At 32.4% G+C, this 22,808-nt stretch overlaps 1 protein-coding gene across 1 annotated transcript; it reads right to left on the bottom strand.

The window, feature by feature from the left end:
* Positions 1-1,111: 1,111 nt before the first annotated feature.
* Positions 1,112-9,977, bottom strand: LOC111004422. Its single transcript, XM_045628324.1, has 4 exons — positions 9,858-9,977; positions 1,983-2,076; positions 1,742-1,803; positions 1,112-1,669 (listed from the first exon to the last, which is right to left on the bottom strand). Exons 1-4 carry the CDS (start codon positions 9,975-9,977, stop codon positions 1,112-1,114), a joined length of 834 nt encoding a protein of 277 aa, XP_045484280.1.
* Positions 9,978-22,808: the final 12,831 nt, after the last annotated feature.

The following is a 22,808-nucleotide window of genomic DNA, read 5'->3' as shown; positions in this document are numbered from 1 at the left end:
ATCACCATTCCTTTGCTAACTTTGGTAAACAATAAGTATTGTGTTCACTATCTGTACTAATTATCGAAGCCACACGTTTGTATTATATATATGTATATATGATAATATATGTAACTTCTTTCTTTTCTTTCTTTATTTACTGATATGTGGCCTTGTTAGTGGGTTTAAATAAAGAATAACTCATTGGATTGATCGCTGGAACTGCACGTTACCGATCTGTATTCACATAGTTAATTCAAGACTAAGTCTAAAATTAGCTAGCAAGGTCGATAAGGCCATCGTTAGTAATTTTATCAGTGTAATTTTGGCCTAGTGGTTTCATTGTCGAACTCTCATCCCTGAGATCGTAGACAATTTGGGACAGGCTAGGGGAATGGATTTTCTGTCTACGTGCCTATTTTTTTTTAATTAACTCTTGCTTCTACGGTCAAGAAACATCTTGTGAGGAAAGTCATGCATTGGACCGAATAAGTTGATGGCGTGTGTCACAAGTACAGAAGGCTGATCACCTCCTAGTCTATTAAGAAAAATAAATGATCACAAAACTCATACAGAATTTGACCTAATGGTATAAATGTATATAAGAACATTGTTAATTAATTGATTATGATTACTTTTTGTCTACCAAGACATCACGATGAACACCGTAAAATATTTTTTTTTGCTTTATTGATACCATAAAAAAAATATTAAGAATGTATTTACTACTATTTACGGTAATTAATCATACCACAATCTGTGAGGTATTGACAGGTTCCGAATATGATGACACATTGGAATTTACGTGTTAACACTGCCAATCAAGAGCGAGTATTAAATGAACACTTATTATAATATTTTTAAACTATGTGTTAAATTATTATTAATATTTTATTATTCTATTAAGTTTGAAGAAATTTCGTGTCTAAATATATACAAGAAAGACTTCTTATAAAATTTTCTAACAACTTTTTTCTCAGATATCAAAATTCAGACATCTCACACAGAGAGAATACAAAATAAGGTCAGGTAATAATATACACAAAACCATTGTTATAAGCAAAGTTTTATATTTTAAATCAGCAACAATTTAAACATTTCGTCCAGTCTTATTTACAGATTAAATTTTAAATCAATACATCACATACTCTTCGAGCGAAGTCATATAATGCTCTTGTAGTTCCGAGTTATCGACGAGCCTCTTTCTAAACACCGACGCAATCACCGCTTCTTCAGTGGGCACATTCGTTTCCCTTTTTCCTTGTACCTTTTTATTTTTCTTGTTTGTTTTTCTTTTCGAAGCCGTCAGAATTAAATCAGCTTCGGGCGATTCGCAGGGTAAAGATTTTTGTATGCTGTAAACTTGGCACGTCGTAGAAATAGCTCGTGTTACGTTCGATTCTGATATTAATTGATTGTTCGTTTCTTTCACCTTCAGCGCGTATATTTCACCATTCTCGTTATATTTTATTACTGAAACTGACTTTTTCGCTTTAGTTTTCTTCGATTTCTTCTCGCCTTTTGTTTGGAAATGAACGCTTCTTTTCTCTTTTATTTTATTATTTTTCTTTGTCAAAAGCTGGTAAATGTCATCGTCCCTAATTTTTGAAAGGCGATGCACTTTGTGAGCTTTTACAACTCGTTCCATACAATTAACGCAGCTTTTGCAAGATGGATCCGTGAACACAGCCTGCAAATCACTCGCTTTATTATTATTAGCTTCAATATTAACATTTAACATTATATTTTTTCCAACGTTTACCCGCTTTTTCGTTATCGTATCATTGGCTGTATCATAATACGAATATCCAATTTTATTTTTTCCTGAAAAATTGTACAGTCAATTTTAATTTAAAAGTAACGAGGAACTAGGAAGATAACCTAGTTATACTGTGATAATAGAAGTGTGCTAACGAAGCAAGTATGAGCGTTGCAGAAATTTTAATTAAGTACCTCAAGGAGTAACGAAAAGGGTAAAAGTAAATCAAAGCGTGGCTTCTCACCTCGCGCTTGCGGCACAAGTGTTAGAAATGCATACAACAGTAGCGGACTCATTAGTTCCATTTGCCTCTCCCTTGCAAGGCGTCGTCCTTGCACCTGACAATGCAACAAATGCACACTAACAAGCTTCGTTACAGTAAATCTGTTACAAAACGCACACTTCACCGCTCCCGTGTCTTACTGCAAAGTAAATGTTTCGAAGTGCTTTGCTATTTCGCTCGTATTATCAAGCGTGGAATTAGAATAGGTCTTCTCAAATGGAAGTAAATCGACGAGCGTTGTCTGCTAAATCGGAGCTTACATTAACCTGTTTAAGGGCATTTTGCGAGAATATATCAATATTTACTGAAGCGGAAGTGTTTATGTGAGATGGGTTTGACAATCGATTGTTTGATTTTCACCAGTCTCAGGGTCTATTGTTCAAGTGTTTATATGTTTATGCAGACCGTTAACTGCACTGTAGAATCCGTGCAACACTATAACGATACACTGAAGCAGACAATTGCTTTGTATTGTAACTATTAGTTCGAAATACTCATACGTATCACACATGAGTTATCGTAACTAGGATCGGATTTCGCAGATGTCTACACAGTAACTACACTACTTAAAATAAACAACGGAAATTTATCGACTTATTTATTCAATTATATATACGTGCGTAACTGGCATTTTAGGAATTTAAGTGAAAAATTAGAATTTGATAACTCTAGCATAAAATGACTTGGCTATTTTATTAATTTATTCCACATGGTGAGCACTATTTAACTAGTACGCAATGTATTAAAGCGAACACAGATTTTAGCATAGCAACTACAAAGGATATTGGCAAATGAAGTGTACTCCAAATTAAGTCTCTGTAGTTATCAGATAACTTTAGTGTGAAGTGATCACAAGTGATGCTAAATAGCTTGATCATAATAACCATCTAAATAATCTATTGAGATAACGTATTTGCAACGTACTTACTACAAGGTAAATAATTTTTAAGCTCTGATTGCAAATATTTCTTTTTTATATAAACTTTCCTTTTATAAGTCAACGTAAGAGGCTCTCAGAGCTCTGAGCCGTTTTGGTTTTCTCATTATATTTTGTTCACTGAAAACTAATAGACAACTTTTACACATTTATATATATTTATATAAATTTAATATATATATATATATACATAATAATACATTATGATTTCCTAATTTAAATCTCAACACAAACAATCCGCGAAAATGGAGGACACCGTGAGCAATTTCTGCAGAAACCCTACATCTTTTAGTCGATACCAACCCCGGGGAAATAAATAATTTTCTACAGCTGTGATACTTTTTTGACATTTAACACCCTTTGTCTCAGTCACCGTGACGACGCTGTAAAGCACGCCAAACGTCGGTTACATTTAAAATTATGTTTAAATAATTACAAGTTTACAATAATGCATAACTTCAATCCGTTAAAAAAGTATTTTTTCTTTAACTAATAGGCAAATCTTTGATACCAGGCATAGAAGTGCAACGTCAGTGTTCTTTTTGACATAAAAAATGTAATTACATCAAGTGCAAAACTCACCAAGCTTTATCAGTTTAAAAATTAATGCTCGCGAAAACGTCATGACTCTTGGCTTACGGTCGTGAACTTAAAATATTTTCAGTAGTTTTCGCGAATTCAGATAAAAAATGTGACATGGCATAAAATTAAATGAATTTCCCCAAGCCAAACTAGCGTCCCGCCGGCACAGGCTCATTTCGCTTATCAACCGTTTTCATGCGTTCCCACTTATCTTGCTGTCGTATATTCTTTTAAAGGAAAATAAGCACCTATAATTTCATTGTATGAGCAGTTTGGGTGAATGAGGTTTTATATTGGTATCTTTATTGTACTATGTATTAATTTTTAAACAGTCTGGGTTCCATTTTCATTCAATAGCTATAAATGATTAGGATTTTAATATACGTGGAATTTGATGTTTGAATATAGACATAAACATATCCTGATCAACGAATTAAATAACATAAAATTGGTAAAATTTAAATCTCTTACAGATACTGGAACATGTAAATAATTTAAAAGAATTGATAAGAAGCTTAGCATGCATTCTTTACAAATCCTTTCCTCATTTTATCGTTGGCGTGAGGTCATTTGTTTCTCTTATAAAGTACGTTGGGCTCCCATTTGTATGGTACTCTTCTGACTGGAAATCAGCGCGCTTTCTATGCATTTTTAAAGCGAACCAAAACGATGCCTTTAGATTTTCCTTTTATGAGCTTTATAAACGTGCTATCATTGTTTATTTTGCTAGAACATCAACCTCATATATTTTTAGCTTTCATTTGAGCCTTTCATTAAGCTGTAGCGTTGTTTTAGTGGATTTTCAAGTTTATTTCAGAATTTAATTACTAATTAGTGCGTAACTGGGCGCAAATTCACTGTGTGAGTCAAAAAGCGGGAAATTGTATACTAAAATTGTTTATATGGGTAGGATTTACTTAATTTATCTGCTATACCTTTTGAAAATGACGGTGATTTAATGTAAGCATTATTAGACTGGTGTTTCAGCGACTCAGATTGCGAGTTCGAACTCCGTCTGTGGAAACGTAATTTATTTAACACGACATTAACGTTTCTCATTACCTGTCGTTAGGCATTAGCTTGTTCGTATCTAAATAAATATGAGTAATACATTACTTTATTTTAAAATATTTGTTAGTGTCTAACCTGCGTCGATTGAGGATTACTAAAATTTATGACTTTATGGGTCTGTTTCACAATGTATGGATAAAGTACCAAATAGCTATGCAACACATAAATTATTCGGAAGTTAAAAGTTCCGAATAAGATACTTTGCGTTTCATGACGAATAGCGGTGACTGACAGTCGTGAAACGCAACAATAGTGTTTATCCTACCAATAAGTAATAAATAGCTTATTTAGAACTTATCCGGACATTGTGAAACTGACCCTAAGTAAACCAAAAACTGCTTCACTGGTAGCCCACATATATAAAGTACTAAATCTATATATTAAATAAAACATGAGGGTACATTAATATTTAAAAAATATAGTATCAAATGTTTATTGATTATTCCCAGAAGTGTACGCTATCAGTTGGCAAAAGTAGTGATGGCTTGATGAATGACCTTAACTGAACCGGCTAAGCTGTACACAGGGATGGATGAATGTATTTTAATAAAAAAACAATAATTTTTCATACATTTTAATAAATACAAGCTAATTAATGAAATCATTATATAAAAGCATACAGTGAAAGACAGTAAATACTTTTAAAGCATTCAGACATAATTATTGTATTTCTGATTTACAAACACAGCGTTACATGTATATGTATGTTATGTATGTTTTTTTTTGTACTTAAGTAGAGGTCAAAGAATTATATTTCGGGACCAAGCCAGGCGCTTTGGACGTATGTACGTTTCACACGTTTTACTTCATTCAGGAAGTAGTATTTTTACAGTGCAGGTTATAATGTAACATTACAGTCAGCATTGTAACAGACGAAGCAACAATTATACTATCAATACAAGTATTAATATCAAATTTATGGAAGAGCTTGGATGTTTTATTAAAAGTGTGTGTATTTACTTAAATTACATTGTATATCATTTTTATTGATATATGGTATAAAATAAACTATTAATTTTTTACAATTTGAACAGATAAAGTCTTAAGCTATTAAGCTTATATATTAACTCAAGATATCTCTTGTCTCTTACTATCAATATGTGTATTCCCTGTGCTGAAAAGACAGAAGGGACAGATGATTTATGAAAAAGGGACATATACCTTTTTAATTCATTAAAATATATGGATACATTCAGCCCTGGACTCGCCAGTATGACAACTGCATCCATCATATCGAAATGCGCAAGCTTTTATCCAGCATCGTTTGATATAATATTTCACTTTGATACTACAATATTTACGCCACGAAAAAACCATTGACACAGACATAGTACGGCAATATTTGTTTCCGATTTCTAAACCAATAAACGCTACTTATATTTAGGTGAACAGTGTGTCGATAGTCACCGGTTTAAGTCAAATTGCTACAAAATAAATTGTATTCAAACTTCTTAATCGAAATCTTAACATATTTGGAGCATTTTTATCGCTTAATCAACGACTCAGACACATCAAATATAGACATATAAATAAAATTTAAATCCGCCCAGCCGTTTATGTGAAATTGAGTTACAAAGTGATGAAATTGAGTGACATGCAAAATTTATTTATTTAAAATAAGCCTACTTAACCTTTTTAGTAAAAATAAGTTTAATTATATTCGGAAGCTCGTTTCGACAACTACCTTTGATTTCCTTTCGCGTCTAAGAAATTAAAGAAATTCTTAAAATTCCAATCATTTGCGTACCGTTAGATATAATTTAATTAGCAACAGTATAACGGTAACTCTGTTGTCAAAAACATACATCGGGAGAGATATTTGTAACTGATTAATTTAGTCTATTGGTATCTTATTATACTTAATTATTTAGTATATCTATTAATCAAACCGTAAAATTGCAAATATATAATAACAATTGTTTGATAACACGGACATTAGAAAGTTTTATACAATATCAGCTAGAAATTTAATCAATTTAAGCAATTTAATCGTTGCGTACGAGTATACTTTTCAATATACTTTTAATGCAAAGCAATTGAATACAATGTCTTTTACGTGTCGCCCTAAAACATTTATTCGCATCACGTACCTGTCAGTATGTACCATTTACACGATCATATTTCCTGTTTTATGATGGGAAGAGCTTAAATAATTTTAAGGGCGGATATGGCATGAGTTTTTAAAGTCGATTATGCGACGTAATTAAATAGTAACAACAATACATATTGTATTAAATTTTGGAGACATTTTGTGAACACATTGTAAACTATACTTTAGTATAGTATCAATAGATATTCGATATGACTATCAAAATCGTATCAACATCAATAACATATATGTTTCATAACTGTCAAAAATATTGAAATGTCTAAGAGCCTTTTCCATGCATATGTTACTGTAAGTTATACAATAAAATTTGTAGAGATAAAACGACAATACAAAGCAAAAAACCATTATATATTATTTGATTTAATTATTATTAGTAATATAATTAAATATATGAAACACTCAAAATTATTAATAAAAATATACGAACGCGACAATCTCTTACACCGTTACTATGTATATCCGTGTAGTAGATTGTGTAATTATATCAATAGGTGGGTGATTCCTGCATAAACATGCATAAAAAAAGAATTTTCTTTAATGATTTCAGGCTTTGAATTTCCAGTAGTTTTCAAAATCGTCATTGTACAGAAACGAGACAGGAAACAAATTTCAGCTATCATTTTGGCTAAACATGCTTTCTGCGTGATAGAGTGGTTGCAGGATGGTAGGGTGGGATGGGTTCACATATTTTGACATTCTCATTTACACTTGCATCGTGGTAAACCACAATACCTCTATCTAACTACTTCCTTCTCTTTACAAATAGGCTACAAATTACGTAATGGTACCGTAATTTTAAATCCCGATTATAGACTGAAATTAAATAGATTTTGCATGGGTGAAATAAAATGGCACTTATCACACAGTCCAATAGGCATCAACAAATATCCATAGGCAAAAGCTCTTTCAACTTTATTTATCTATCTTATATTATAAACTATATGAAACGTTCAGCAGAACTAGACATAGAAAGACTGAACACCGATATTAATATAAACCAACTCAACCTATAAACAAACTTCCGGGAAACTAAACCACCAGAATTAAATTATACTTTGTCTAATGGTCGATATAAATTTAACAATATAAGATGAATAACTCCTTTCCGTTTATATCTAACGAGCAAGAATTTTTTCCTCTTTATAACATTCGAGTTTGGTTTATTAGCTTACATATTTTCTATTTTTCTTTGATAAATATTTTGCTACGGAATAGCGCTTTATTAGGTTGCAAACATTTTTAGACCAGGGATTGATAAAAGCGTAATTAACAGTTACCTTAACGAATGCCTATCATTATTTTTCTTAGAATAATTAACGTTCTTATATGCCGTAGGACGCGGTAGTTTTATCGTACTTGCAAATCGCCCCGACATTTTCGCTTAACTATGTAGACTATAATGTAGACCCATTACAGATATAGGGCACGACCCATCGTTCTGTTTGAGAAATAATAATAAAACAAAAACTCGCTATCGTTTGGTTGAAATATCTAGTTTGAATGTACAATGAGTAGTTAAAAACTTGGTATTTATAAATATTCGTTAATAACAATTAAAATATTATGAAAGTAACGAGAGGCACAATTTCTTAAAAGCTTGCCCTAATACTATCAATATTGGTATTTTTTGGAATTATCTAGAAACCTTATAAATTTAAATTTTTGTCTGTCTTAGGAATTAGGCTTAAGGCTATTTTTTTCAAGGTTTTGTCAAATAACTTGAAATTCCAACTTGAGACTTGAAGCGTGAAAGCCTACTATTATTGGATTAGCTCAAATTGATATTAACTGTTAACCTAGCTGTATGATTCAAAATTTATAATAGTAAATTTCCTATCATATTACCAATTCCATTATGTTTTAAGTACGCGCGTATGTGTATATAAATATATAGATTTACTAACATACACAGTTACCATATCAGTAATTTTTTATTTTAATAACCTCGGTGTAGCCAAGTAAAAGTTGCCTAGTTTTCGTATTAGTTCATCTCTTTCTTTCTAATTGTGTTTACGATGTGATGAAAAGAAAAAGTATTATTTTAAGTGCGTAACTTTATAAATTAACTGCGTAATTCGACTGATTTAGATTCAGTCTTTTATGCATGTATACTAATATTAAAGGGATATATCATATCTATAGGATATATATAATCTTTGCATTTATTTTGTAACTTAAATATTTAAAAGTAATAATCTTAAAAAGTAGTAGACCTGTTTAAAATATTCACTACTATATATTCATTAGTAAGTATAGTATTCTTCCTGAGTAACATAAGATATAATATTTCCAAAAATTTCCGCAGAACTTGTGCATTCTAATGCAAAATATTAATTAACACTTATAATAGCAGAAACACAACAACAATGTATAGCAATAAAATGTCTATTGGTCAGAGCATGTGAATAAACATTGCCAGGTGTAAACTTTACGGTTACTTTCGAAAAATAGACTGGATTATCCCGAAGGCCCACAGAGTGTAACTTTATTATTTCAAGAGATTATAGAGGTACGTAGCTTATGTGAATGAACATCTGAAACTATGTAGGCTTCAAACACTATATTCGTTTGATATAGGTATTTAAGTACACAAATATTGATAGATTTCCATCTATGTAAATTTTGGTTTGCGCAGATCAATAAAATTGTGGTACCATCAAATCTGTTATAATTAATACTTTTATGTTTTTATAATTAAAAACTCGTATCCAACTCACAAATCCAAATCACAACTCGTGAAATTTTCTTGCATATTTTGTTTTTGTTACTTTGTATTTGATATTTGTATTTTTGTTACAAAAAAGCTCGTAAAGTACATATTCGCGGAATTCAGCATATATAAATAATATGTATAGATATATATACCTTTCCCTTAAACATGCAGATTTATATTGCCAGCGTTTCATTATTGAAAACCTTTCTATCAATATAAACCGAAACATATCTTTTGTATCAAGGAGATTGATTGATTGATTAATCATCAGCATCTCTGCACATACACGCAACACGATCCGTTTGATCTATCACAATCAAACCAAGCACATACGTCACGTCTTTTCTTTTATATCCTCACCGGACATTTTGACCTTCATTCCACGAATGAAATTACAACATATTATATCAACATTCATCTCACATCCAAGCCCATAAGATACTGGAATAAAACTATGTTGTTCACGAATGTTTCGGGTTTCAATTCCGCCCTCAACAAATCAATTAGGATTGTTAGAAGGGTTCGGAAAACTGTGCGCGACATTTCTATCACTAATTTCATCGAAACTTAGTTGACATGGGGAAAACTTTGCGCAACTCACATATTTTATAGTACCAGATTGTTAAAGGATTTTCCTTTCACAAGACAGGAAAACCTGCAGTTTTATAGTGCAAATTATCTTGCCATTTGACCACTTTCGCATAAAAAGTTCATACAACTTGGTAGCACCAAACTAAGAAGTAAAGGACTCTACCACAAAGGATTACCCCTTAAGCTGCGGTTGTAAGTAAGAAACAAAAGTTAGAGTCATAAAAAGTTTCATGACACCGCGTCGCTTTAAGATAAGGCAATTTAAAGCGGAGTGCATAAACATGATTGTTGTGTGATAGCCGGCGCTTATCAAATTTACGTTTTTGTCGCCAAATTGTACCTAACATAACGTTTCAAATTATTATATTTATAGTTGTGTTGATAATCCCTTTCATTATCAAATGAGCTGATACCAAACGTTGATAATGTATCTTCATGTAGATATTATCAACATCATCTGAAATATCAGTAAAAATAAATAATATTATGATAATTCACGTTTTACGCTGGTTTAAAATTGGTTTTGTTTATAGTACAAGGAGCACACTGATAAGACGCTTAGTCTTCTGTCGCAATGCGCAAGTAGCCCAGGAATATCCTCTTTACCAATAAAATTTTTTTACGATTACAGATCACTACAATAAGCAAAATGATAAAATGTATGCTCACAGTTCTAAAGAACCTCAAGTGGTCGGAAAGGCATAACGTGGTCACTACGTAGGTGATGGTTTCGTGGGGCTTGTCTTATCCAGGAGCCACAAAACCACATTTTTGTGAAAACTTCTGCCGAAGTGTATCAAGATACAGACTTAGATGCATCACACTAACTGAACTTCGAAATATATAAAGAATCGACGGTACAAAAAATCTGTCAAAAACTCGAAAGAAAATTAATAGATGAGTGTTATTAACTGCAGCTGCAAAGGCCTTTTTCAGCACGTAAAAGAGTAAAATGTTACTTGCGCGCTACACTCCGCCTGCAAAAACTTACAGCGCCCTCGCTTATGTGTTATAGAAAGTGTTTTTTATAAACTATTGAATTTCAAAAAAAAATAAAAATAAGGGGGGCGCACTCTCGATCTGTCTCTGGTCACAACGCACGAACTACCTAAGACTGGCTTGAAACCAACGTTCACGACTCGAAAGAGCTAAAGCTGGCCCTCATCTAGCCCTGACCTCAAGCCTTTAGACTTCAAATTATGATCAGTTTGATAGAACATCGCCTGATCTAAATGACACGGCGACATTGAGTCTCTTAAAGAATCTTTGGAGCAAGCAGTGGCGAAATTTCTCTTGGAATCAGTGCGTAAATCCTAGGTCCGTGGCCAAACAGTATTAAGGCCTGTACAAAACCAAAATGAATATTTTTCAAATTGAATATTGTTTTATTTTAGTTGGTATATATTTTATTATATTACATTAAAACATTAAAAATGCATTTTCATTTGTAACAGAGCTTATGGCTGAACTAGTCCCCCTTCATCCTTTATTTATACATTAGTGTTTTGGAGGCTCACCTGATGTTATATCACCCTATAAAGCGAAAACAGAATCCATCTCTCGTAAACCCGCATACGGACTGGGACAGCTTCAAAATTTATCTTGAGAATATGATAGACCTAAGAGTACCTTTAAAGACTGAGGAACAATTAGAATTTGAAGTAAATAAATTTACAAAGAACATCCAACAAGCTGCTTGGAGCAATACTCCTAAATTTAAGAAAAAGGTACAAAACAACTACTTTCCAAAAGAGATTATAAATCTCATACAGACAAAACGAGCTCAAAGAAAAAGGTGGCATTCCACAAGATGTCCTGAAGACAAAAAACATCTGAATAATCTTACTAAACAACTAAGGAGAGAGATAAAAATATATAAAGATACCTCAATAAATAAATACCTAAGCCAATTAACATCTGATGGTTCCACCAACTACTCCATCTGGAAAGCGATAAGAAATATCAAAAAACCTACAACACATATTCCTCCCTTACGAGAGTCTAATGGGAATTGGGCTGCAAGTAACATACAAAAAGTTAGGAGGTTTGCTGATCACCTAGAAAATATATTTCAAATCGATGAAGAAGATTCACTTGACTTCGAAGAAACATCGTTAGAAGAGTTAAACATCCGTCTAGTCACACCGAAAGAAGTTATAAGAGAAATTAAATGTTTAACTAAGAAAAAGGCGCCAGGTTTTGATTTAATTACGGGTGAGATACTACAGCATCTCCCCCGTAAAGCCGTAGTTAAAATGACAACCTTAATTAATGCCACATTTCGACTTCAATATGTTCCCAGTATGTGGAAAGTTGCGGAAGTTATAATGATTCCCAAGCCAGGAAAACCACCACACGAAGTAACATCTTACCGGCCAATCTCACTGTTACCTGTTATAGCAAAACTATTTGAGAAACTCTTTCTCAAACGTCTTAACCCCATTATTGCCAAAAAGCAGCTCATACCGGATTACCAATTCGGTTTCAGAGATAAACATTCTACCATAGAGCAGGTCCATAGAATTACAAATAATATTGAAATAGCACTAGAAGAACAAAAAGTCTGCTCCACGGTCTTTCTGGATGTAGCTCAGGCTTTTGACAAAGTGTGGCACCGAGGACTTGTTTACAAATTGAAGAAACTACTGCCTCGTCAATTTTCAAATATCCTCGAGTCATATTTAACACAAAGAACGTTTAGGGTACGACAAGAAGATGATTATTCAGAACTGAAACAAATAAAAGCTGGGGTGCCGCAAGGGAGTGTATTAGGTCCGGTCCTGTACCTCTTATACACGTGCGATATCCCTGAACTAGAAGATAACATAATCGCGACCTTTGCCGATGATACTGCTATCATGTCTACGGCAGCTACTGAAAAGGAAGCGGTAGTAAAACTACAAAGAGCTATAAATATTGTTGGCTTGTGGACCAAGAAGTGGCGGATAAGACTAAATCAGTCGAAATCAGTTCACATTAACTTTTCCAACAAGACATCAAATTACCTGCCAGTATACATTGATAACGACAAAGTGCCGTTCGAAAATTCAGCTAAGTACCTAGGTATGACGCTGGACACTAAACTACGATGGAAGGTCCATGTTAAAAAGAAGCGCGAAGAGTTGGATCTCCGTTACACTAAATTGTACTGGTTGCTCGGAAGGCATTCCACCTTATCAGTACAAAATAAATTATTGATATACAAACAAGTCCTGACACCTGTATGGACTTATGGTTGCCAGCTGTGGGGCTGCACCAGTAATAGTAACATCCAAGTGATCCAACGTTTCCAAAACAAAGTGCTCAGGGGAATAGTCAATGCTCCCTGGTACATTCGCAATTACGACCTCCACCGGGACCTTAATGTTGAGGACGTCGCTACAGTAATAAAAAAGACTGCTGGAGCACACGAACATAGGCTCCACCATCACGTGAATGTCGAGGCTATCCAACTCCTTGACACCACGGACTTAGTGAGAAGACTGAAAAGGACAAAACCATTTGAACTAGTGATTTAGTGATAATGTACGTAAATATCAAGTGCTAAAGAGTGTCTGCAACATAGAACACAAGAACAGAGTGTCTTCTTCCCTTTAATAGAGACTGTAAGTAGTGTTATTGGACACTCACTTATATAATAATCCTTTTTAGTAAATTAGGTTAGACTTAAATTACTTATTAGTCTTAAGTTAGGCTAGATCGTAATGTTCCATGATGTCTCAGTGAAGACACATGTATATAGAAAAAAAAAAAAAAAAACCTGATGTTAAGTCATACCGCCGCCCATGGACACTCTCAATGCCAGAGGGCTCGCGAGTGCGTTGCCGGCTTTTTAAGATGATTAGGTTACATTGATGGATATAAGAGTTATGATCTTCAGAACTTAGCTTAGATGTTGGGCTTAAACACAAACCACCTACCTTATTCAGGAAACTCAATAAAGAAAATGAATACTTAATCAGGGTGCCGCATGATTTGAGTTTAAAATTAACGGATTAGACATTTAAATTATACCTAACCAGGAGACCTAGCTTAGAACTTACATAAACAACCTTAAGCAATCTAAATGAGGATAATACTATTAAAAATTAAATAGCATTAATAAAGAAAATAAACACGGAATCAGCACGGATTTACGTGAGCGACACAACGCCGCACCATTTGCATAAAGCGGGAATGGACAGCGCTGGCTTGAATTCAGCTCCTCATTAACATAACTGCTCAATTATTTTGTATAGCACTGACAGTGTAGACAAACTGATTTTACGGTACGTTACGTCGCAACGATCCACGTTATTTGTACACAATCGATTGTATCTTTTGATTTTAAACGAGATTAAGGCTGTGTAGATAGATTATACACAAAGGAGTTTTAGGTCTTTCAAATTTTTATTTTCAACTCACATATTTTATTTGTAAAAATGGGTAGCGTGTAGCTTAAATTAAATCTAGCATCACTTACAACACGGTGATAAAATGTTGACTTAGTTAAGTGTTCATAACAAATCCAAAGCAATCTTTCAATGAACACTCGAGTTTCCAATTTAGCCGATCGGTGATATCATCCGAGCGGCTTTGTAACGTCTGATGAAAGAGCCACAACGTAAATTGAGACATTGTGTTCCAAACCGTGTTTGTTGAGAAAACACCTACTTTGCACACAATAACGCTTTACGCCGAGAAAGCAATTTTCATAATGTGGCCTCACCACGACTGATATAACTACCGTGGAAGCCTTTCGCGTTAAAATTTGCCTTCGCCTAACACCGCTAGATACACTGCTTGCTTATGCATATAAAATCTGTTTATTACATTACATGGCTTTTGATTACTTTTTATGGCTCTCTCTTTAACTGCTAAATTAAGTTTAAAAGTTCTTGACTAACATAATATGGTTGGTCTCTTTTTATTTCTTTAAATTTAATCACACCTTTTAATTATTGGTTAATGCAATTACTTAATAAAAAAAATTATGCAGTGGGACTACAACCCTATTTATATGGGACTTGGTCTGATTGCACAAATTTCTTTCATCATTTTATTTCATAGACAAGTAAGTGTCTGATACATGTAGTCGATTTTTGGATTTGAGATCAGCCGGTTTTCTTACGATGTTTTCCTTAATCATACGAGCGTGCTAGATACTCTTATAGATAAAAATCCATGTATGCACAGCTGAGATTGAATATACGGCCTCAAGGATGAGAGCGCGCTGCCACTAGGCCGAAACTGCTTTAAAAAAACTTTTTTAAAATTTTATTATACAAATGGTCTTAATATTTTGTTGTTTTAAAGTGTTCTTGTGCAGAAAACGCAGATTTTTAACTTATTTATATTATCATTAGCACGTATACAGTGTGTAAATAGTGTGAATATAAATATACAAGTACATGGAGTGATCATATACTGGTACATGATCTATTGGGGTATATAGTTTCACTTCTGACATATGTGCTTTGTACGCACGAACATTATGAACTGGGCCGTCAAAAGTATCTAAGCTTTTTATATAAACATAATATACGGTCATTAAAAATCAAACCTCCTTATTATTAAAATGCTAAATTAAGTAGCTAACATTATCCAAATGCTCAACCCCTCAACCAACGAACCTGCAGATTGCATTTACATAAAATTCGTTGGCAACAATCCCACGACATCTCTGTTAGCGCTTAATTATTTTGTTTATCTTGCCTCCAAACTGCTTTGACTGTATGGAGCAAAGCCAGTGATAATGTGCCAGCCACAAATGCTTTTTGTTTGAATTATGGCAACTTTTATACGCTTTCTTATCTCGCAACACGTGGCCTGGCAAGTTGGTGGCCATTACAACTGCCTAGAAATGATGTATAGTGGACATTTTAAAGCCAGATGCCTGAGGGATGTATTTTTATTCTGCGAGAACAACAAGTCAGTTTTTTTTAGTTTTCTTACTTACTTTCCTTATCATAGGAGACAAAACAAAAGTATATATTTTTAAACAAATATTGATTGAGATTCTGTATACTTTAAAAATACTAATTACAAATATGTAAAGAGTAAGTAGTAAATACATGTGTTATATAATTGTATAATATTATTTTGTTGGTAATTTCTTTACATCCTTATCTTATCTAATCATTGGTAATCCAATGGTGTGGATGGCATATAATTTATTTAAGTGTTTCAAAAGCAAATGAATAAATCAGTAAAATAACTTATATCTATTTGAAACAAATAATATTCGTATTGTGGCCGAAGCATAAAACCATAATGTTTTTGTATTTTGATGTCTCCAATACACCAAAAAATATGAAATTAAAATAATCGTGATAAACAAAGACTGTTTATCGTCAAAAAATCTTTGAATATTCTCCACTACAGAACTCGGCATTGTAAATCGAAAAAACTTTTTTCATCACAACTTTAACGTTCATACCTACGGATTTAGCAAACTTTGTTTTACGTGTTCAGCCAAACGTATAATATATTTTACTCCTAATTCTTATGCGGATACAATTATTGCGGTTCCTAAAGATCTGTTTTAAGTCAAATCAAGGGCAAGTGAACTACGCGATGCCCGGCGATTCCTCGATTTAATTACTCATAAAGTCCGGTATTTCTTTGACGGGATTGAGGGAATACTGCCGTGACATCTAAAATCAGAGGCTACACTACGTTGATATTACATCCTGAAAAGTACTGACAAAGTTATTTCTGCTCGTACGGATATACTCAACCAAGTCAGTGATAAGACTAGTTAAGTATACTCCCTTTAGGTCCCAGAAAGGGAGCACCTTTCTTCCTAGAAAATATTAAATAATGCACTACTGTTCATTTTCATAAGTTAGTTGCCCTACAGAAGGTAAATAATCATATAAATTATATTATAAACCTTCGCAATATATCTCCCGTACTTTTAAATTAAATTTACTATAGTTTGAGCATTTAAAGATAAAATAAACGTACATGAATACGAGACGGAATCTAAAATCTTCAGAAAATGTTCGTAAATCTATGTTATGTATATTCTAAACCTTTCTGGGCCACAGTCAAAGAATAGTTCGTGGGTTACGTAAGCCTTCTACGCAAAGCTATATTTGCAGAAAGTAATCCTTTTAGGAATAAATGTTTTAACTGCAATACAGTAACTATATAGTTTGTTAATCAGACAGTTTTAGAATGTGGTCACACAACGCATTCATATAATCGTGGCCCAAGCATTTTTTTTACATCAACCATTACAGACTTACGTTGCCATGGTAAAAATAATGGGATTATCTTCAGTGTACGATTTTATAAATAAGGCCGTATATAGTCATTTTTTTATGTACAGCTTAGCTTAGAATTGGAATTTGAATACTTGATTAGGCCACCTTTTTACGACATACATTATCCGTCATATATACTGACGATGGCATCTGTATTGGTATTAAAACAAATAGGAAACAGACAGGTTGTAATACTAACAAAACTGTTGGCTTTTTATTTCGTTCATGGTACAAAATTGCAGGACGGTTAAATACCAGCCTAGTATGTTAACTAGCACAGGCCCTATACCATTATGAAAAATCTTTATAATATGAATCTAGCCATGAAAAAATTAGATTAAAAAATACTAATATTAAATTTGTTTGAATTAACTTTTAGACGTTTAGGCTTAGGTCAAAATGCCTTGTGTTCTCGTGCTTGTTAACTTTTTATAATATATTGTTGTTACTTACTTAACGGAATACCTACCAAAAATAAATTTTGAATTATTTTACAGTATTTATGGAAGAGAACGTGCCTACAAGCGTGTCGTTTTACACGTAATAATTTGTATCCTAGCATTCATGTTCTACGGCGTAGTGAACAACACACACAACGTTATAACTGGTACTGGTTATAATTTTTATAATAGAGACAATAAATAGGTACTATATTGATCGTCAGATCAAAGATCACCTACATTACACTACTACTACATTACTACTGAAATCAGATTGCTACTCAAGTGGCTACTTTATACTTTTTTTTTCCTTTTGGCTCTAACACTGTTTGTGCATTAGCCAGCGTCAAGTATGGGATTTTTATAATTCGTTGTTTTTACTTTATACTTAACCGCGTAAACTAGTTTAAGTATGATTTGATCAATACGATTTTGTTGTCTATGGTTATAGATTTTTTAGTGTTCTTAATACATTCGATAAAAAATATATTTAGATAATCGAAACATTTTATTTGTGAAAAATTTAATAAAATTCTTCACGTTTTCTAAAAAAAAGAGGGTTTAAACCAGATATTTTCATTGAAAAAATATTAGTAAGAAATTACGTAAAATGGAATGGAAACCCAATGAATATGATTTGTCACAATACGTTTATTTTGGAACATAAGATCATCAAGGTATTACTTCACAATCTGCACTTCATACATACTTTACTAGCTAGAAATTAGGACTAAAGTATGATTTAATATCATAAGCAACATTATTTTTTATTGATTTCATTTCTCTAGTTACACATTTTTAAATAAAATTAAATGCGGCCATATTTTGAGTGTGCCTTCTAAAAAAATATTGATCATATTTTGTGTGCTTTCACCTGTTTTGTTTTTTAAAATATGCGTGTATTTTAATTGTCTTGTAGAATTTGTTGATTTGAATAAAAACTGAATTTTCTTTTTTGTTTGTATGATAAGTTAAAGTTGTCGATTATTAATTGAAAATTTATCATTTAAAAATTATAGCTATTGTGTATAGTAATTGATTAAAAATATATGGATTAATTTATAATAATTGTATTATTGTATAATAAGACGATTAGAATTAGACAAAACCTGAACAATTGTTACAGTTTGTGTATTTTAGTAAAATTATAATTTTCAATCAAAGTTAAATAATCATAAAATTGTCAAAATTATATAAAACCTGAAAGATATGATTTTATTAAACAAAACAAAGGAATCGTTTTCAATCGAAACGATCGATTGAACAATAAAAGATTTTCTATCTACCTACATACGCCTTTTTCCTAAAGGTGTCGACAAAGAGGACGAATCTCCATTTGCTACGCTTCTGACAAACCTCTCTCGCTCATACATTCATAACATTCACCATGCATGCTCTTTGGCATGCGCCAAATATTATAAAATTTAAATTTAGTTTCTTATTTTACCGTATATTGAATTATCTACGTCATTATCGTAGCAAAGTGGCAGCAAGTTACGCCCGATTTCCCTCCTTATCAATTTACATTATCCAAGAATATTAATATTATAAATTTTCTTTGTAATGTAAGCAGCAGAAATTTAATTAAATCTCACTTCAAAGAGCCGTGAGTGAATAAATTCTCAAAAGGATTTCCACTTTTTTGGCAAAAAGGGAAAATATTGACTACGATTTTAAGTAAGTTTCAGCGAAAGATTAATGTTAAATTGTATAGTTTTATTTATTAAATTATCGTTGCGAAGTAAAATTGTTAATTCAAGACTCAATGTATTATGTTCATAAGAATACTACTTAATCATTTATTTCATTTATTATTCTGTTTTGTACTAATAATATGCTTCGTCTAATGTCCAAAAAATAAATATACAAATCTTACATTCATACCTTTTGGCGTTAAAAAAACTCACTGTCAAAATAGAAATGGCAAAATTTCACACACTTAAAATATTTTACTTACCTCGTTAATCTTAATTCTTAATAGGGCAAAAATGTTTCTGGTGTTCTGTCTATTTAGGGCTATTTCTCAATCAGCCCGTAACAGTTAGTCTTTCATCGGCAATTAGACCTAGTAAATCTAGGCTGTATCTTTACAATTTTATTACATTTCACATGATGTACTGCGCTAAAATCTTGGTTTATGAAGATTATACCTGCTGATAATAATTATTCTGAATAAGTGATTATTATTGGTGCTCGGTCAGAGTTTGAACGCTCGACCTCAATGTTAACAGTTAACCACTAAGCCAATTAAAAAAATGTATTTTAATCTTTTTTTGCTCTAAACCTAACATTTCGGTCCGCAAATAGAAGATAATATTTATTAGAAATACTACGACTCAATAAATGCATATTCGCAGTTTAATTACCACTGTTAAGACCAAACACATCCTTTTGTAGCTGATTTACGTGTCTAATGTCTTCCGTTAGTGTATTTGAATTCACACGTTTGTTGCCCACAAAGGCTTATTGAGTGATGTTAAGCCTTTATTAAACTGGAGTGCACTTGTTTGGTTAGAGTTGATTACGTCTGGAGAATGGAGCATAAGTTAGAAAATACGTTGCAATGGGGAAATTAGTTCTTATAAACCTGCAAATCTTGAATTGTTCTTATAAAGCCAATTTTCAAGTAAGAAGTCCTATATACTTAGTACAAGCGATGAGTAGGCCTTTGCGTAATAGTATTGCAGTAACATAAAGAAAACAAATATTGTTTAATAGAAATTAAATCTACTTTTAAAGAATAATAAATATTTAATTAGCACGAACTCGGAACACGCTTTCATTCAGAATAGACGCAATACTGTCAGAAATCAGTGTTAGGAAACCTCACTAGGTGGCGCTAAGTGTACCCTAAAACGCAGTATCGTTGTACTCTGCACTTAGGTTATATACTTTATTATTCTCAAATTTCGTAGTGACCAATAGGTCCTGGGTTCGAATTCTATGTATTTTTGAAGGTGACTACGTACTTAATTGTACAAGTCTCTTATATGTGTGTTAATGTAAATACTAAATTTAGTATTAACTATCTTGAGTAAATTAAGCCTATCTGCTATCTTTACCGAGTGAAATGAATACACATAAACTGGCATTTATGTTTTCTAATTTCTAAGGATTAACGCCTAAACCCAGTAACCTTTCTGAAATCTCAATTCTCAATACATTTTCGACCATCTGAGATAGCTGATACTGATAGACATTAGACATCTTAATCCAAATTTTGTAAAAGTGTGCCAATGACCAATCGATGGATTGTAAGAGCCATCTGTCGATACAAGCTATCAGCATGGTAGGATCGATATCTGTGAATAGACCTTTGTATGAAAATGACAGTTCAACAGCTTTGCCAATATCATATCTTAAATTTTTAGCAGTTTGTTTGACGGGCGAAACAATGTGCATAGGTTTTATAATTTATTAACAAATATGAGTGTTTACTCGGTATAATGGAACAACAAAGAGTCTTCGTAAGGTTTGGTTATTGGGGTGCAGATAGGAGATCGATCGACTGTCACGGTCTGACAATCCACAATCTCAGATTGTTTTCTATCTGAGATTGTGGATACATTATTGGGTTCGGGCGTTAAATTACTACTGTGTTAAGTATTAGTACTTATGTCAGTTGTTATCATATTTATATACAGAACGTATGTTAATTTTATAAGTCCGTGTTCAAAGTTTATGGGATGTTTCTTAGTATTTATCTTTAGTAGCATCTTGATATATTACAAAACAATAAACAAGTAGAACCAGTCACTAGTCAGTCTAGTTCCTAGTAATCTTGGCTATTTTTAGGCGTCTATTTATATATTACACTATTTTTCTTTTGTATTACAAAGTATTCAGAGAAAAAAAGACATAAGAAACAAATATTATTACTAGCGCCCACTCTAAACATGCTCACTTCAAAATCAACATACACACTTCGATTTTACTAAAGTATTTGGCAGTTTTTCTAAGACAAGTCCAATGACATAATATTGTACAATTTACACATATAGTAATATTATATCTAGTCTATGAATCGAACCTGAATAAATCAATAGTTAATACAGGCTTGTTACTTCCCCACGCCAGTCAATTACGCGCATTTGATCTCGACGCGTGCGTTACATATTCCGAATATAAATGATATCCAAGAATATTTCGTTATAAAAAATATTTTATCATATTAGGAGGTAAAATGTATATTACAATTATGTCGAAATATGGCATAAAAATATCCTCCGACTAACAGCGTACACATCTGCCAATCATTATTTCAATTTAGTTATAGTTTTTTTTAAGTGAAACTTCTTTAGAATCGTTGTGATTTCAAACCGGGTGCAACGGAAAAGCGACAGTAAAAAGAGACAGAAACATTAATTCATATGATTTAACGTGGGAGAAAATGAGATAGATAAACTTCTTTAGAATCGTCGTGATTTCAAACCGGATGCAGCGGTAAAGAGAGACTGAAACATCAATTCATAAGATTTAACGTGGGAGAAAATGAGATAGGAGGCATTATACAGCCTCTCTTTACTGCCGCTTTTTCATTTGATCGAATTTCAAACTTTCGCTGTTTTAGTTTTTGCCAAATTAAAGATTTATATTAAGCTTATAAATTAAAATGTATCATTAAAAGATACTGTTTTTAAAGAACACACACATTTAGATAGTGGAAAATGATTAATTTATATTTGATTAATTATAAAAACTTTGTTTTTGAAGGTTTCACTTCTACCATGTGTGAATTGCACATATTATGTTTTTTGTTTATTATTTAAAGAGTTAATCTGTAACAAATCCCCATGTTACGTCTGCGGCAGACCCTTTTCTTTCGAATTATGAACAATGTACCTTCAATAATCTATGACATTCTCGTTTAGTTATTTTTTTACATTACATTATTAGATGCGTGGATGAATTCTAATTTATTAGATTAGATATACAGATATATAAATATAAGGTAAAAATAGATAACATGCACCTCTCACTTGAAACTGTTTGCCTAAACTAATAATGTAAAGTTAACATAAACATTCAAGGGTGGATCCATCATTTGCGTCAGGGAAAATGTCAAAATTACTAAATTGGATCCTTTAAAGAAC

Source organism: Pieris rapae, chromosome 5, assembly GCF_905147795.1.
Source record: "Pieris rapae chromosome 5, ilPieRapa1.1, whole genome shotgun sequence".
Taxonomy (NCBI): Eukaryota; Metazoa; Arthropoda; class Insecta; order Lepidoptera; family Pieridae; genus Pieris; species Pieris rapae.
This window is presented reverse-complemented; position numbering and strand designations above follow the sequence as displayed.

What these genes read in the sequence shown, in the direction of transcription:
- LOC111004422 (XM_045628324.1), bottom strand. Translation starts at nt 9,977, where the DNA reads ATGTCGCGCACAGTTTTCCGAACCCTTCTAACAATCCTAATTGATTTG. An exon ending in ACTTGTGCCGCAAGCGCGAG is followed by an intron (nt 1,804 to 1,982) that starts GTGAGAAGCCAC and finishes ACAATTTTTCAG; the next exon opens with GAAAAAATAAAATTGGATAT. An exon ending in ATACGATAACGAAAAAGCGG is followed by an intron (nt 1,670 to 1,741) that starts GTAAACGTTGGA and finishes AGTGATTTGCAG; the next exon opens with GCTGTGTTCACGGATCCATC.